The sequence below is a fragment of the Bos grunniens genome, chromosome 10 (assembly GCF_055505025.1).
Source record: "Bos grunniens cultivar Pamir isolate PY7600 chromosome 10, Bosgru_T2T1.0, whole genome shotgun sequence".
NCBI lineage: Eukaryota > Metazoa > Chordata > Mammalia > Artiodactyla > Bovidae > Bos > Bos grunniens.
In genome coordinates, this window is record NC_141174.1 from 82,956,743 (window position 1) to 82,973,681 (window position 16,939).

Here is a 16,939-nt window from a genome sequence, read left to right on the forward strand (position 1 = left end):
TATTATTTCAATTATTTTTTATTCATGAAATCAAAAGCTATGTTCATAACAAAGGTAGTTTTTTTATGCTGTCTTTGTCAAATATCATAACCAGATTTATTCTGATTTGGCTAACATGAAATAATGATGCCTTATCTTTTTTTACATTCTAAAATAATTTTCATTAGGAACCAGTAGCTCCTTAAAGGTTTAAGATAGAACTTGAACATAAAATCATCTGGTGCTTTTTGGGAAAGGAGAGGGATCTTCTAGTGTATTTACATTTTCCTGCAGTTGTCTTCCTACTTTTTTCTTTGGAAGATGGCTAATTTCCTTTCAAACGTAATGGTATAAGTGGTGTAAGTGTGTAGTCGCTCAGTCGTGTCCAACTCTTTGAGACCACATGGACTGTAATGCACCAGGCTCCTCAGTCCATTGGATTTTCCAGGTAAGAATACTGGAGTGGGTTGCCATTCCCTTCTCCAGGGGATCTTCCCGACACAGGGATGGAACATGGGTCTCCAGCGTTGCAGGCAGATTCTTTACCACCTGAGACCAGGGAAGCCCCGTGGTGGTATACACAGTATTAATTAAAACTTTTGAAATAGGTTTTCCTAACCATAATTATACATTATTTCCAATGTTGTTTATTTGTGCCTCTTCCTCTTACCCCAATCACATTTGCCAATGATTTACAATGATTTATCTCCCTCTTTTTCAAAATAAACTTTACCTTTCAAAGAGCAATTTTAAGCTCAAAGTTGAAAGTACAGAGGTTTCCTGTATAACCCCTGCCACTACACACACACACAACCTCCCCTTCCATCAATATCTCACATAAGAGTGGTACATTTGATGCAATGAACCTACATTGACACATCACCGTCACCCACAGTTTACATTAGGTGTCAGGTTTGGTGTTATACAGTCAATGCATTTAGATAAATGTATAGTTGACATATACTTATCCTAACAGTTTCATAAAGAACACTTTCACTGCCCAAAAGATTTTTTTTGTATCCCTCTACCTTCTGGCAACATCTTTTCATTATTTACATAATCTTGCTTTTTCCAGAATGTCATACACTTGGGATCAAACAGTATGCAACTTTTTCAGACTGGTTTCTTTCACTTACCAATACTCATTTAAGGTTCCTTCATGTCTTTTCATGGCTTGATAGCTCACTTCGTTTTAGCAACGATATATTCCATTGCCTGGATGTGCCACAGTTTGTTCATCCATTCACCGACTGCAGAATATCTCGGTTGCTTCCAAGTTTTAGCAATTATGAATACAGATGCTATGAATACCCATGTACAGGTTTTGGTGGGCACAAGTTTTCAACTCATTTGGCTAACTATTAAGATGCGTGACTGGATTATATGATAAGAAACTTCCAAACTGGAGGCAAGGTGGCTGGACCATTTTGCATTCCCAACAGCAATGAATGAGAATTCCTGCTTTTCCACATCCTCATCAGTACTTGGTGGTGTTTTCTGGATTTTGGTCACGCTAACCAAGGTGTGTGGTGGTAATTTTGACAATCCCATTTTAATGAGCAGTACCCTAATGATGATATGTGATGTTAAATATCTCTTCATATGCTTACTTGACGTCTGTATATCTTCTCTGATAAGGTAAGTATTAAGATTTTTGCCCACTTTAAAATTGGGTCTTTATCCTACTACTGCGTTCCAAGAATTCTTTATGTATTTCAGGTAACAGGTATCTAGGTCTTGTTTCTCATTCTCTTATTTCCCTTTACCCATTTCAAAGATGTTTATTTCTGTTCCCTAGTTCACTAATGCTGTTTCTATCTTAAATAACTATTCTACTCTCTGAGTTTATTTTATATACTTTTCTAACTTCCTGTTTCAAAGGTTCAGTTTGTTTTCTCCCTATTTATCTTTTTTAATAGATACTGACTATAAATTTCACTGTACCTCTTCAGCCACATTCCACATCTGACCTGCCATTATTTAGTTCTAACTTTTAATAATTTCAATTTTGGATTCTGAGTTTTTTGCAAGTGTGAAAATGGAAGCAACATATCAATTTTTCTTGGAATGTATTATAGCCCAGAATGTGACCAATTTGAAAATAATATACTCTGAAGGATACACAAAATACCAATACATATTTTAAACTCTAAGTTTATTTATTGACACCAGCCTAGAGAGACAGCACCCACAAAACAAGAATAAAGTTATTAAAATGAGTAAGTTGGATACTGTTAAACAATTCAAGATGGCTAAACAGCTGATGCAATAAGAAAAGCAAATTAGTGAATTAAAGGTAAACCTGAAGAACTTTCACAGACCAAAGTAAAGAGACAAGTACAGAAGAAGCATTTTTTAAAAAGGTGGAAAAGAGATCCAGAAGTCTCAACATATAACCAACAGGAATTCTAGAAAGCAACAAGAGAATGGAGAAAAGGTAATATTAAACAAATAATAGCTAAGAATTTCCCAAACTAAAAACATGAGTCCTCAGACTTGAAGTGTGCAATTAGCTATATTTTCCAAACTTACTCCACAATTTCAAACTATTAAGAATTTTTCTTGAGGAAGGGGACACATGTATGCGTACATCCTATTCATGTTGATGTATGGCAGAGGCCATCACCATATTGTAAAGTAATTATCTTCCAATTAAAATTAAAAAAAAAAAATTCTCATAGAGCACTAAAGAATGTATTATTCTCGAGGGAGGAAAAAAAAGTAAATATGGAGTAAACAGTGGGATGCCAAAAAAAAAAAAATTTAGCCAAAAAACAAAAAAAGTTAAATATACTAATAGTAAAAATGCTTAACATTAAATGAAAACTTCAAATATATCAACTTATCCAACTGAGAGAAGAGAGGACAGAGAAGAAAATTATGCTACAGTTTTTGTCTTATGTAGGACATGAATATAAATAGTATACTGTTATAAACTTATAGTTAAGTATACATATACAAACTATAAGGGTGATCACTTAAAAAACTGAAATAAAATATATAACTCTGAAATTATTAGGGGGGAACAAAGGGAAAGGAAACTTGGTCAAGCCAAATAACCCAACAGAAAACATAATAAATATAAAGCACAAATCAAGGAAATCAGTAACTAAATCTAAACTTATTAGTAATTACAAAATAAAGTATAGCAGTGCTACCATCAGACAACATAGGATATAATGTGAAACATTATGTGAGACAAAAGGTATTGCACACTGATTTAAAAACACAAAAGATTTACAAGCACCCAGTAATATATCTCCAGAATATACAAAACAAAAACTAGAATTACAAGGAGAAACTGAAATGTTCACACATACTAGAAGTTTTCAGAAGTCACCTATTTCAATTCATACTCGTCACACTTAAGTATAGTATTTAATTGAAGAATGCTTTCAACAGTGTCAGCAATGCTGCAGGGCAAATTTGAGAATGCCTTTAGGATATACTGATAAAATAAGTCTAGTTCAGCAGAGGAGTATCAGATGTAAACAATGAAACCTACCTTTTTCCTAACAGAGGTGTCATAAAGTAAGTTTGAAAACAAACTTGACCAAAATTAAAAGTACCACTGATTTTTTTCAAAAAAGGTCAGATCCATACAAAAATAGGGGGGAAAAAAACCACCACACTAGTCAAGGAGCATTTTATTCTTCAAGCACCTGGGAAAGTTCTACAGTATGTGTCTAAGAACATAAGCTTTGGAGTCCAACAAATCTGAGTTTAAGTGCTAACTCCTTGTGTTACAAAACTCATACAAATATATCAAGCTCTAAGTCTTAGGTTCTACAACTATTAAGTGGGGATAATAATTTGTAGCTCCATAAAGCTATCACCAAGATAAAATGAAATAATGCCTGGCCCAGAGGGCTCAATAATTAACAATTATTGTTGTTACTATTAAATTGTATTGGGGTGCAAGATGTGAGAAACTTCATAATATTCTTGGTATTAATTAACATCTGTTTTGCAAAGCGTTTTTGATTTTAAAGTCACACAGGAAATATTTTCCATTTATTTCTCATAATACTTGGATTCTCAGGTTGTAACAAAAACTGTATGCAATTTTAAAATCATTTAAAATTAGAACTGCTAATTTTAGACTGATAGAATAAATAACGGCTCTCATCCTATTACCAAGTGCTTCAAATTTCTAATCTAAGAAAGACAAAAAGATCAAGACGGCAGTATTACTATCATTCTCCAGTCCTTGTAATTTCTTGCCTTTAGAACCAGAAACATTTCCAGCGAGAAAATGCCCAATGGGATTTAGTCCTGCACTGAAACCAGAGAATCACTCCAAACAGCTGTTTTGCTGGTAAGGATACCCTGAGCGACTTCTTTATATTTACTGAAGAAATGTCATTATTGTGCCTACAGTAGATTTAAAAGTTTATGGGGAAGAAAGTTTTAAGTAATTAAAGGAAGATCTTATTCATGTGTTCTAAGGCTGTATCAAGTCCTTAAAAAACAAACAAAAAAACACCTACTTTTAGTTCTCAGTACTCAAGGGGATGTATTATAGAAGATATTGAGGCAGAGTCACCACACCTCACCTCCAAAGTAAAAGAAGAAACAAGCCTGAGTTCCCTTAACACTAGGTTTATTGCAAAACTTACAGATGGGGAATATATCAAAGCAAATACTACTCATACATGGGAATATATCAAAGCAAATACTACTCATACACGAGTTTGGTAAGTATATAAATCAATCCCTTACTTGTGTCTCATAAATTCAGTTCAACAGGCTTTCCATAATTACTTCTAAGTATAAAGCTCACAATATAGTTCCTTACCTTTCCATTAGCTTCTCTTTATCCCAATTGAAGTGGCTAAGGAGTATTCTTGTGATAGTTGCTGGATTCTAAAGAAGGGGGGGAAAAAAGTCATTTTAAGGTAATAGCACTTATTGACATTTAGTGAATTTTTTAGGTTGAATTTACTCTTCTATAACACCCCACCCAAATTACCTTTCCTAAGGTATTTCTTTATTCCCCTAAGAAAATACAAAATTTTAAGATCAAGACTATTTACAAATAGTTTGTCACACTAATGTCACGCTTCTATGAGATTCTAAAGCAGAATTCACAATAAGCCAAGAAGAAATTAAATGAAAAACTACTGTATTAAATCAAGCACTAATAAAGTGAACTTTTTTGCAATTAGATTTAACCAACTGCCAGATCAACACATTGTAAATCAATAAAGTTTCTAATATCTTATGTACTGAATAGCTCTAATCAGTCCAAACCATTTTTAATTCAAAAGTCCCATACTTAATGAAAAAGACAAAATACCTGTACTATGAAATAATTTATAGAGCATCATCTGTAACCACCATTTCATTTCTCACAGGAAACCACAGAGTCCAAAGTTTAGTGCCCCATCATCATGCAGTGATGTCAAAGAGCCTCCCGCTTGCCATGAAACTAGTGAACAGAGTTTTACCTCAGTAAGATGATGGGGCCCAGGAGATGAAGGAAGCCCAACTTATTCAAAGACACTAAAGCTAGTTACAATGCCAAAAGTGAAATTCAAACCTGAGTCTGCTCATCTGTACTTTATGCATGATTTTATTATATCAAGTAACATTTCAAAAATGGTCTCTGCATATAAACCATGGTTAGACAGCAATGTCCCGGGCACAGTAAGTGTTTGGGCTTCCCTGGTGGCTCAGACGGCAAAGAATCCACCTGCAGTGCAGGAGACCTGGGTTTGATCCCTGGATCTGCAAGATGCCCTGGAGAAGGGAATGGCAACCCACTTCAGTATTCTTGCCTGGAGAATTCCATGAACAGAGGAGCATGGCGAGCTGCAGTCCATGGGGTCGCAAAGAGTTGGAGATGGCTCAATTAATAACACACATCTACTGATTTAGTTTAAAAGCAATCCTGTATAAAAATGTCATGAAAGAAATCCCTATCAATTATTCTTAGTAATATCATTTGTCACAAAAATTCATAGACATCCACATTGCTGCTGTTGTTTAGTTGCTAAGCTGTGTCCGACTCACCTTTGGCAAAAAAGCCAAAGATGCAGATATGGTAAGTCCCAACCCTCTGCTCCAAGCACATTTTGCTAATTCATCTAGGTATTCCTTACTTCTTAGACTCAGACTTAAGAATCTTCCTTCAACACACCATTTGAGAAAAACACTGTCAGTCTATAAGAATAGGTGAAAAGAAACCTATTAGCTCACCCTAAATTATAATATTTGTACAGAATACAGATATTATCACATATCCAGCTCTTTTACAATAGGATTGTGGGCTTCCCTTGTGACTCAGCTGGTAAAGAATCCACCTGCAATGCGGGAGGATCTGGGTTCAATCCCTGGGTTGGAAAGATCCCTTGGAGAAGGGAACAGCTACTCACTTCAGTATTCTAGCCTGGAGAATTCCATGAACCGTATAGTCCATGGCGTCACAAAGAGTCGGACACAACCGAGTGACTTTCACTTTTTCTTAATGGAAACCACAATTCTGATTTCCATTAGAAAGGACTGAGCAACTTTCACTTGCCTGTAACTGAAATAGTAATTCAGTCATATTTAAAATAAGAGCAATAATCCCATCAATTGGGAAAATTTAGTAGTACTCATTGGGATTTTGCAACTATAACTTTGGGACATCCAAAACACTATACATTCTCTGCCACTGGGGAAAATTTTTCAGGAACTGTTAAGTCTCAACTTGCAAACAGAAATATGGGAGAGGTGGGGAAATGCCCTCTTTGACCTAATGTTGCTAAGTGCCTTTTCTGTGTTTGAGATCCCACATCATAAACTGGTCTCATCCAGAGTTTCCAAACCTGTTTTATTGATTCTTCAAAAATAACTATGGAATGTTCCGTTAAAAAACAGATTCCTAGGTTCCACCTCTAAATGTGCTTGTTGCCAAAGGGATTCAGAACATTAGACCAGTGGTCCTCCAGGATGAAGAAAACATGGCAATCTTTCTGGTTTTGGCTGTTCAAAAATTTCTGTGTAGGTTTAAGTGTGTGTTTAGTAGTGTACAGAGGGACCTCCCTGGCAGTCCAGTGGTTAAGACTTCACCTTCCAGTGCTGGGGAAGCAAGTTCAATTCCTGGCTGGGGAGCTAAGATACCACAGGCCTCAGGGCCAACAAACCAAATTACACGGAGTTCCCTGGCTGTACAATGGTTAAGACTTCGCTTTCCAATGCAGTGGATGCAGGTTCCATCCTAAGATTCCACGTGCCTCTTGGCCAAAAAGCCAAAAAACAAAACAGAAGCAATACTGTAACAAATTCAATAAAGACCTAAAAAAATAATAATACTTTATTGAGGTACATGCCAGAAAATTTTCCCCAGAAGGATACTACTGGAAAATTTGGCTAAACCACATCATAATGCCAAAATAGCTATATTCTACCAGTGATCTACACTTCAGGGAAGAGAATATTTCACAATACTAAATAAATATATTTGGATCACTATCTCAGTGCAGCTGGCTCAAGTCATTTATGTGCATTGAATATAAGGAAAGGTGATGGAAAAATAACGTTTATTGTACATCTACTATATTCCAGACCCTGTGTAAGAACTTCCCAGTTGGTGCCAGTGGTAAAGAATCTGTCGGCCAATGCAGGAGACATAAGAGATGTGGGTTCGATCCCTGGGTAGGGAAGAACCCCTGGAGAGGAAATGGCAACCCATTCCAGTATTCTTGCCTAGAAAATCTCAGGGACAGAGAAGCCTGGTGGGCTACAGTCCACAGGGTCAAAAACAGTCAGATATGACTTAAGAGACTGAGCACACATATACAACACAGTACTTTATATGCCCCATTTAATCCTCAAAGCTCTCTGTAAGGGAAACATTCCTACTTCCCATTTTAAATATGAGAGAACCAAGACTAGGCTCCAGGCGTATACAAAAACTATCCAATATCATACCTCTGCTGCTGCTAAGTCGCTTCAGTCGTGTCCGACTCTGTGCAACCCCACAGCCGGCAGCCCACCAGGCTCCCTCGTCCCTGGGATTCTCCAGGCAAGAACACTGGAGTGGGTTGCCATTTCCTTCTCCAATGCATGAAAGGGAAAAGTGAAAGTGAAGTCGCTCAGTCGTGCCCGACTTTTTGCGACCCCATGGACTGCAGCCCACCAGACTCCTCCGTCCATGGGATTTTCCAGGCAAGAGTACTGGAGTGGGGTGCCATCGCCTTCTCCATCATACCTCTAATTAAGTACAATAGTTGGAAATTCTAGCCTAGGACAATCTGGATCTAATATTCCTTCATTTATTCTATGTGGGAGAATGCAAAGGACTATTAAAAATATTACTTACATATGTTTAAATTCTTTTATATCCTCCAAAACAGGGTAATTCAAGGCAGGATGAGGAGGGGGTGACAGAAAGCTATAAGGCACAAGGGCATTTGAGGGACTGAAAAATGTGATGGTTGGTAATGATGAGGGAAAATCTTTATCAAAACTCAAACTATACACTTAAAAATGGGTACCTTTAGTCAAATAAAAGTTACACATTAATCATGTTTATTTTTATTTAAAAACAGAACAATCTGACTTTTGGTCCTGGCATCTCCCTCCCACCAATTACAACTAAAAACTCTGCACAAAATACAACCAACAAGAGTCCTCTGACAAATAACAGCAGGTAGATTGGGGAGAACAGGGAAGAACAACAAATAAGATGGTAATGAGTATCCTGTTTGTTTTATCTCCTTTATTTCCTGGCTTGGACACAAGGGTGGGCCAAATAGGCAAAACTGTGTAATAGGCATGCTCGGTAAAAACTGAGCCAAGCACACCTTCTTGGTCAGAGTACTAGGGCAAATGCCCCTGAAGAAGTCAGAGAGAATACTTTTCATTTTCCTTTATTTATTTCTCCCAGCCTTGGCCTGAGACCAGTCCCAGCCATGAAAATACATTACTGCAGACCACAGAAAACTACCAGGGAAAACCCACTGCTCTGAACAGAGGAACAAGGAAGAACTCTGTTGTGAAAAGTGTGAGAGAATCCTTATTATTTTCTTTTTATCTCTTGCCACTTCACCTCAAGGCATGACAGGCAGAAAACCGAAACTGAGAGAACTCCATACATTCAGCTAGAGGAATAAAGAAAAGGTCCCCTGGGAGACAGAGGAAATCACTGTAAGGAGAGAGATGCAGAAGCAGATTCCTAATTCTATGATGAACCAACTTCTATGATGAACCAAGTCCTAGGCTCAAATGCAAGCAATACATGTGTGGAACAGCCAAAGAAGAATAGGAAGTTTTCAGAACAGAACTATGATATAAACCACTGCCCAAATCCTAGATCAACCTAGTGGGAATGGGAGGGGCAAAGTGAACATAGCAAAGATTTAGAAAACTGAACAGCTAATGGAATCAACCTGTACATAAGGTGAGAAAGAACTCTGGGTAGAACCTAACTGGGTTGACTTGTTTACTAAAACAAATAAAAGATCCTTAGCATTTTTGAATTGGAAAAGGAAATGGCAACCCACTCCAGTGTTCTTGCCTGGAGAATCCCAGGAATGGGGGAATCTGGTGGGCTTCTGTCTACGGGGTCGCACAGAGTTGGATACAACTGAAGCGACTTAGCAGCAGCAGCAGCATTTTTGAAACGATTTTAAGAAGACAGAATCTCACATGCAGGAGAGAATACAGAACTACAGAAACAAATTAAGAACAATAACAAAAATCTGATCAACTATCAAGGGAGAAGACAATTACTTGAGTCTGACCCCAAGATGACCCAGATATTAGAATTATCAAAGACTTTTGAAGCAGCTGTTAAAAATATGACGCATTAGGTAAGGGTTAACACCTTAAAGTGAATGAAAGAAATTCTTAGGACAGAAGCTCAAATTATTAAAAAAAAAAAAAAAGAAAGAAAGAAAGAAGAAGAACCAAATGGAAAATTTTAGGACTAAAAAACTCTAAGATCACTGGATGGGCTCAAGAGCACAGAGGAGATGAGAGAGCAGTCAGTGAACTCAAAGATACGTCAATAACAAGAGTGAGTGAGTGAGTGAGTGTGTGTATGGGTGTGTATGAAGTCTTGGGGCCCTGTGGGATAATATCAAAAGCTACCAGCCTAAAATTCTATATTCAATGAAAAGTATAGTTCAGGATTGAAGCAAAGGATATTCTCAGACAGAAGAAAACCAAGAGAACTCACTGCCAGCAGACCTGCTCTAAAGGAACTGCTAAAGAAGTTCTCCAAATAGAAAGGGAATGGTAGCAGAGGGTAACCTAGAATTTCAGCAAAGAAGGAAGAGCAACAGAAATGGTAAATGAGTAAATATCATAGTCTATTTTTCTCCTCTTATGTTTCTGAAAATATGCAGTACTGCTGAAACCAAAATTTATAACATGTTATGGTGAGGGGAAAGGTTAAATGTATACCGATGTAACATGTATGACAACTACAATACAAAGGGACAGATACAAACATTATCTATATAGCTATAAGGTTTCTATGTTTCACTTGAAGTGGGAAAATATTAACTCTAAGTAGACTGTGAAGTGAAATATTCGTATATAACGCCTAGAGGAACAACTTAAAAAGAGAGAGATAAAAGCACCAATACATATATAAAGTCGAATATTTTTAAAATTTCAATCCAAAAGAAAGCAGAAAAGGAGGACAAAAGAGAAAAATAATTTAAACCACCAAATTCAACCACATCAATAATTACATTAAATGTTAAAAATGGGGAAAAAACAAAACCAAAAAAACAACACTAAAAGACAGAGAGTGAGAGAGAGTGAAGTCGCTCAGTCGTGTCCAACTCTTTGCAACCCCATGGGCTGTAGGAGTCTACTATGCTCCTCTGTCCATGGGATTCTCCAGGCAAGAGTTCTGGAGTGGGTTGCCATTTCCTTCTCCAGAGAATCTTCCTGACCCAGGGATTGAACCCAGGCCTCCTGCATTGTAGGCAGACACTTTACCGTCAATCCACAAAAGACAGAGGTAACTATACAAATACCAAATTATTATGTTATATACCTGAAACTGATGTCATATGTCAATTATGCTTTAATTAAAAAAAGAAATCTTTGTGCTGCTAAATGAAAATAAAAGAGACAGAAAGTTTAATTTTTTTAAGGCAAAACTATATATTGTTTATATAACAACCCATTTTCCAATATAATGATATACAGAGACTAAAAATAAAAATTTTTTAAAAAGATGTATTATGCAAAACACAAATCAAGCACAAGCTGCAGCAGCTGTTTTTCTCAGACAAAGTAAACTTCAAAACAAGAAAGTTTACCAGTGATAAAGAGAAATCTCAGTGGAAAGGTCAAGTTACCAAGAAAACATGCACCTAACAATAAAGTCCCACAATAAATGAGGCAAAAACTGACAGAAATGAAAGCAAAACAGACAAATCCACCCAATTATACTTAGAGATTTCAAAACTCCTCTCTCAGTAATCCACTGAACAGACGATTCAGAAAATAAACCATCTTCTATTAAGTAATCCAAGGGTCAACAAGGAAGTCTTGAAGAAAATTAGAAAACATCTTGAACTGAGGACTATGAAAATACAAAACATCAAAATTTGTGAAATGTAGCTAATGCTGTTTAGGAAGAAATTCATTGTGTTAAATGCTTACATTAGAAATGAAGAAAGATAAAAATTTTTTTTTAAAGCACAAACTACACCTCACACAAGCAGAAGAATTAATAAAAAGAAGTCAATAAAACTGAAGACAGAAAAACAAGAGAAAATAAATGAAACCAAAAGCTGTAGTAAACATGAACGGAATGCAAGCAAGGGCTAAACAAGGGACTGCTCTGCTGGTCCAGTGGCTAAGACTCTGCACTCCTAATGCAGGGGACCCAGGTCCAATCCCTGATGAGGGAACTAGATCCCACATGCAACAACTACGAGTTCATTCACATGCCGCAACTAGAAAATCCTGCATGCTGCAACTAAGACCCAGCACAGCCAAAAATACAGCCCACCAGGAAAAGTTTCAGTTTCTTATAAAGCTAAACATAATATTTAACCCCAAAATCTGACTATTGGGAATTTACCCAAGTGAAACAAAAACGTATGTTCACCCAAAATCCTGTATGAAGATGTCTGTGTGTGTGTGTGACAGTCGCTCAGTCGTGTCCAACCCTATGCGACCCACAGTCTACAGCCTGCGAGGCCCCTCTGTCCATGGGATTTTCCAGGCAAGTATTGGAGTGGGTTGCCATTTCCTCTCCAGATTTATATATATACATACAAACACACACACACACACACACGTATATAATAGCTTTATTCATACCTGGTAAAAACTGAGAACACCCTAAACGTTTTACAACTAGGGAATGTATAAACAAATGGTGGTACATCCACTGGATGGAATACTACTCATCAACAAAGAACTATTGTTACAACAGTACAGATGAATCTCAAATGCAAATTCTAAGTGAAAGGAGCTATACTCAAATGGCTACACATTATTGCAAGATTCCATTTTTATGACAAGGTAGAAAAGGCAAAATACAGAGATGGTATACAAATCTTCTAGTTGCCAGCGGTTGGGGGGTGGTATGATTTGGACAAACAGGATATAAGAATGGAGCCTTTTAGAGGGTAATAATGGAACTGTTCTATAAGCTGGCTGAGATGGAATTTATATTCTCTAGGCATTTGTCAAAACTCATGGAATTATATATCTAAAAGTGACTATGCCAAAGCCTTTAACTGCGTGGATTACAACAAACTGGAAATTTCTTTAAGAGATGGGAATACCAGACCACTCTACTTGCCTCCTGAAAAATCTGTATGCAGCTCAAGAAGCAAGAATTAGAACCGGACATGGGACAATGGACTGGTTCCAAACTGAGAAAGGAGTACGTCAAGGATGTACATTGTCTTATATCAATAACCTCAGATATCCAGATGATACCACCCTTATGGCAGAAAGCTAAGAGAAACTAAGAGCCTCTTGCTGAAAGTGAAAGATGAGAGTGAAAAAGCTGGCTTAAAACTCAACATTCAAAAAAACTAAGACCATGGCATCTGGTCCCATCATTTTCTGGCAAATTGATGGGAAACAATGCAAACAGTGAGACTTTATTTTCTTGGGCTCCAAAATCACTGCAGATGGTGACTGCAGCCATGAAATTAAAAGAAGCTTGCTCCTTGGAAGAAAAGTTATGACCAACCTGGACAGCATATTAAAAAGCAGAGACATTACTTTACCAACAAATGTCCCTCTAGTCAAAGCTATGGTTTTTCTGGTAGTCATGTACAGATGTGAGAGTTGGACCATAAAGAAAGCTGAGTGCCTAAGAATTGATGCTTTTGAACTGTGGTGTTGGAGAAGACTCTTTAGAGTCCTTTGGACTTCAAGGAGAACAAATCAGTCAATCCTAAAGGAAATCAGTCCTGAATATTCATTGGAAGGACTGAAGCTAAACCTCCAATACTTTGGCCACCTGTTGTGAAGAACTGACTCATTGGAAAAGACCCTGATGCTGGGAAAGATTGAGGGCAGGAGAAGGGAATGACAGAGGATGAGACAGCTGGATGGCATCACCAACTTGATGGTGATGGACAGGGAAGCCAGGACTGCTACAATCCATGGGGTCCCAAAGAGTTGGACAGGACTGAGAGACTGAACTGAAAAGTATAAATTTAGTGTATGCAAATTCAAATATAAATTTAAAATATAAATAAATTATAAAAGTAATTAACTTGTACTAGAGTACCCATAATGGAATTCTGACTATTAAAAGTGCAATGATACCTTACAACCCATCAATCACACTCCTGGGTATTTTTATACCCACTAATTCAAAAACATACATGCACTGCAATGGTCACAGTAGCAGTGTGTGAAACTGGCAAGATATGGAAGCAACCTAAGCATCCATCAACAGAAGAATGGATGCAGATGTGGTGTATATACATGCAATGGAATATTACTCAGGCACAAAAGGAATGAATTTTTGACATTTGCAGCAACGTGGATAGACTTGGTGGTCACTCAGTTCAGTTCACTCCCTCAGTCGTGTCCAACTCTTTGCGACCCCATGGACTGCAGCACACCAGGCCTCCCTGTCCCTCACCAACTCCCGGAGTTTACCCAAGCTCATGTCCATTGTGTCAGTGATGCCACCCAACCATCTCATCCTCTGTCGTCCCCCTCTCCTCCTGCCTTCAATCTTTCCCAGCATCAGGGTCTTTTCAAATGAGTCAGCTCTTCGCATCAGGTGGCCAAAGTATTAGAGTTTCAGTTTCAACATCAGTCCTTCCAATGAATACTCAGGACTGATCTCTTTTAGGGTGAACTGGTTGGACCTCCTTGCTGTCCAAGGGACTCTCAAGAGTCTTCTCCAACACCACAGTTCAAAAGCACCAATTTTTATTGGTGTTTCTTCAAAAAAAAAATAAGAAGATACAAACAAGCCAAACAAAATCAGTTAATGAGCAAAATCACCATAATTAGAAAATTAATACTTGCAGCAATATACTTAACCTTTAGGACAATAAGGCAATCCAAAATTTCACATGATCTCTAGCTACAAGCTCTAAAACAATGGTTTCCCCATTCTGGCTACATATTAGGATCTCCTCTGGAAATGTAAAAATATCAATACATGACTTGAGCACCAGCAATGTGGTTTCAACTGTCTGGAATGGGAAATGGATACGTGTACTTTTCATCCAACTATAATATAACCTGCAGTTCCCCCAGACAAGAGTAGTATGCAGCCAGAATTAGGGATTAATACCCTGAACAATTTCCCACTATGAGGGCTCTGAAGTGTATGAACTTATGAACACTGTGTCCCATATGAACACAGTGGCTTAGTGTTTCAGTAATTTGAAGAAAATTACATTCTACAGTTATAGCAGTAGCGCTTGCTTTAAAAGTATGTCCAAAGTTCCATTTCTGGATCTTTAAAAAGTGGGTCTCATATGACAACTGTCCCAGCTGACTTTATGCACTATCATCCTCTATTCTTTGATCAAATGGTCCTCAACTATGGTAGTCCATTAGAATATGAAGCACTTTAAAAAACTGATGTGCAAGCCACATCCAAGGCTAAATACATCAGAAGCAAAGTAAGGGAGGAGAGGTGGAGGAGGGGACTGGGTACAAAAGGGAAAAATCTTGGCATTACCATTTACTGAAAGCTTCCTGGCATTCCAACATGCAGCCAAGGTGGAGAACCACAGTTCTAGATGTATGCATACATGCAGACATGCCCACACTCTAGAGTATGACAGAATCTCCTGGCAGATCAACCAAGCTATTGAATGACATTCCTAGGATTAGTACTATGGAGAAGCAACTATTTTTGAAAAGTCTCAATAGATAATCCTTATTTTAGGGGAAAGCTAAATATTAGATGAAAGGGTTTTATAATATAAAACAGCAGTCTAAGATGAAACAACAAAAAAATTAAAAAAAATAATAACCCAATTATCATACACAGAAAAGACCCCACAAAGGCTAGCTTTCTCTCAAAATTTGATCTAAAATAGAACAGGTTGTAGATTCCATTTCAAAACTCAGTCTGACAATTTTCCTACACGAGAATGGGCTCATGCTTCTATGTTTCTATTCACCTTAATCTGACCTCCTTAAGAGGGCTTCCCGGGTGGCTCAAACGGTGAAGCGTCTGCCTGCGATGCAGTAGACCTGGGTTCGATCCCTGGGTCGGGAAGATCCCCTGGAGAAAGAAATGGCAACCCACTCCAGTACTCTTGACTGAAAAATCCCATGGACTGAGGAGCCTGGTAGGCTACAGTCCATGAGGTAGCAAAGAGTCAGATGTCCTTAAGACAGCTACTGCCAATTTAAATTTTTACAAGCTATTAATGTGCCTTTTAAAGCAATATAGGAACCCAAAAGCCATAAAGTACAAAAACTTCTGTATAGAAATATTTGCAACACCTACAATAAAAGGTAAATAAACATGTATGTCCATAAAAGACAAATAATCCAACAAAAATAGGCAGTTTATGAATTCAAAGAATATAACTGGCCCAAAAGGAAATATTTGATCTCCTTAATACAGGTACTGCTGCTGCTGCTGCTGCTGCTAAGTCGCTTCAGTCGTGTCTGACTCTGTGCGACCCCATAGACGGCAGCCCACCAGGCTCCCCCGTCCCTGGGATTCTCCAGGCAAGAACACTGGAGTGGGTTGCCATTTCCTTCTCCAATGCATGAAAGTGGAAAGTGAAAGTGAAGTCGCTCAGTCGTGTCCAACTCTGCGATCCCATAGACTGCAGCCCACCAGGCTCCTCCGTCCATGGGATTTTCCAGGCAAGAGTACTGGAGTGGGGTGCCATCGCCTTCTCCGTAATATAGGTACAGGCTGTTTTTAATTTAGCACAATGGCCAAGATCTTAAAAAAAAAATTATAATATTTGGAAACAAAGATGTGGGGAAACGGCCCACAACATGTTAGTGACATGACAACTCTCTTAAAACCTCTGTAACAACAGTTTAGCAGAACTGATCAAAACTTAAAATGCATCTAGAAATTTTACTTTTAGGAACCTACCCAAAAGAAATCTTCAAGTGTAAAAGGGTAAGAATAAGAAAGTAGACATGCACGTTATTTGTAACAGCAATAAAGCAAAAATAACCTACATTCTCCCAAAAGACTGCCTATAAATTATGCTATATCCATACTTAAAATATTATGCAGCAATTTAAAAAACAAAATAGACCTGTGAACACTATAATGGAAGGATATTACTGAGATACCACTGACTGAAAAAAGCAAGTTTCTGAGCAATGCACAATATTCCATTTTTGTGGGTTTTTTTTTTTTTAAGTAAATTTCTATGACATACTGAATGTGCAATTTTAAAAGTTTAGAAAACTATCCCTAAGAATTATATCCCCAGGGACTGGTTTAGGAATAGGGTGATAACATGTCCCTTAATTTACAGAACCAATCCAAATTTTTTGGCCAACCCAGTACTTCAAAAATGCGTCC

The 16,939-nt window shown here is 37.6% G+C and overlaps 1 protein-coding gene across 2 annotated transcripts in view; it reads right to left on the minus strand.

Moving 5' to 3' along the window:
* ARIH1 (ariadne RBR E3 ubiquitin protein ligase 1) overlaps nt 1–16,939 on the minus strand; it is a 104,595-nt gene that overhangs the window by 51,985 nt on the left and 35,671 nt on the right. For both annotated transcript variants that reach the window (XM_086322661.1, XM_086322662.1), the window contains one exon: nt 4,778–4,845. In XM_086322661.1, coding sequence (XP_086178787.1) covers nt 4,778–4,845 — 68 coding nt within the window. The remainder of the gene's footprint in view (nt 1–4,777; nt 4,846–16,939) is intronic.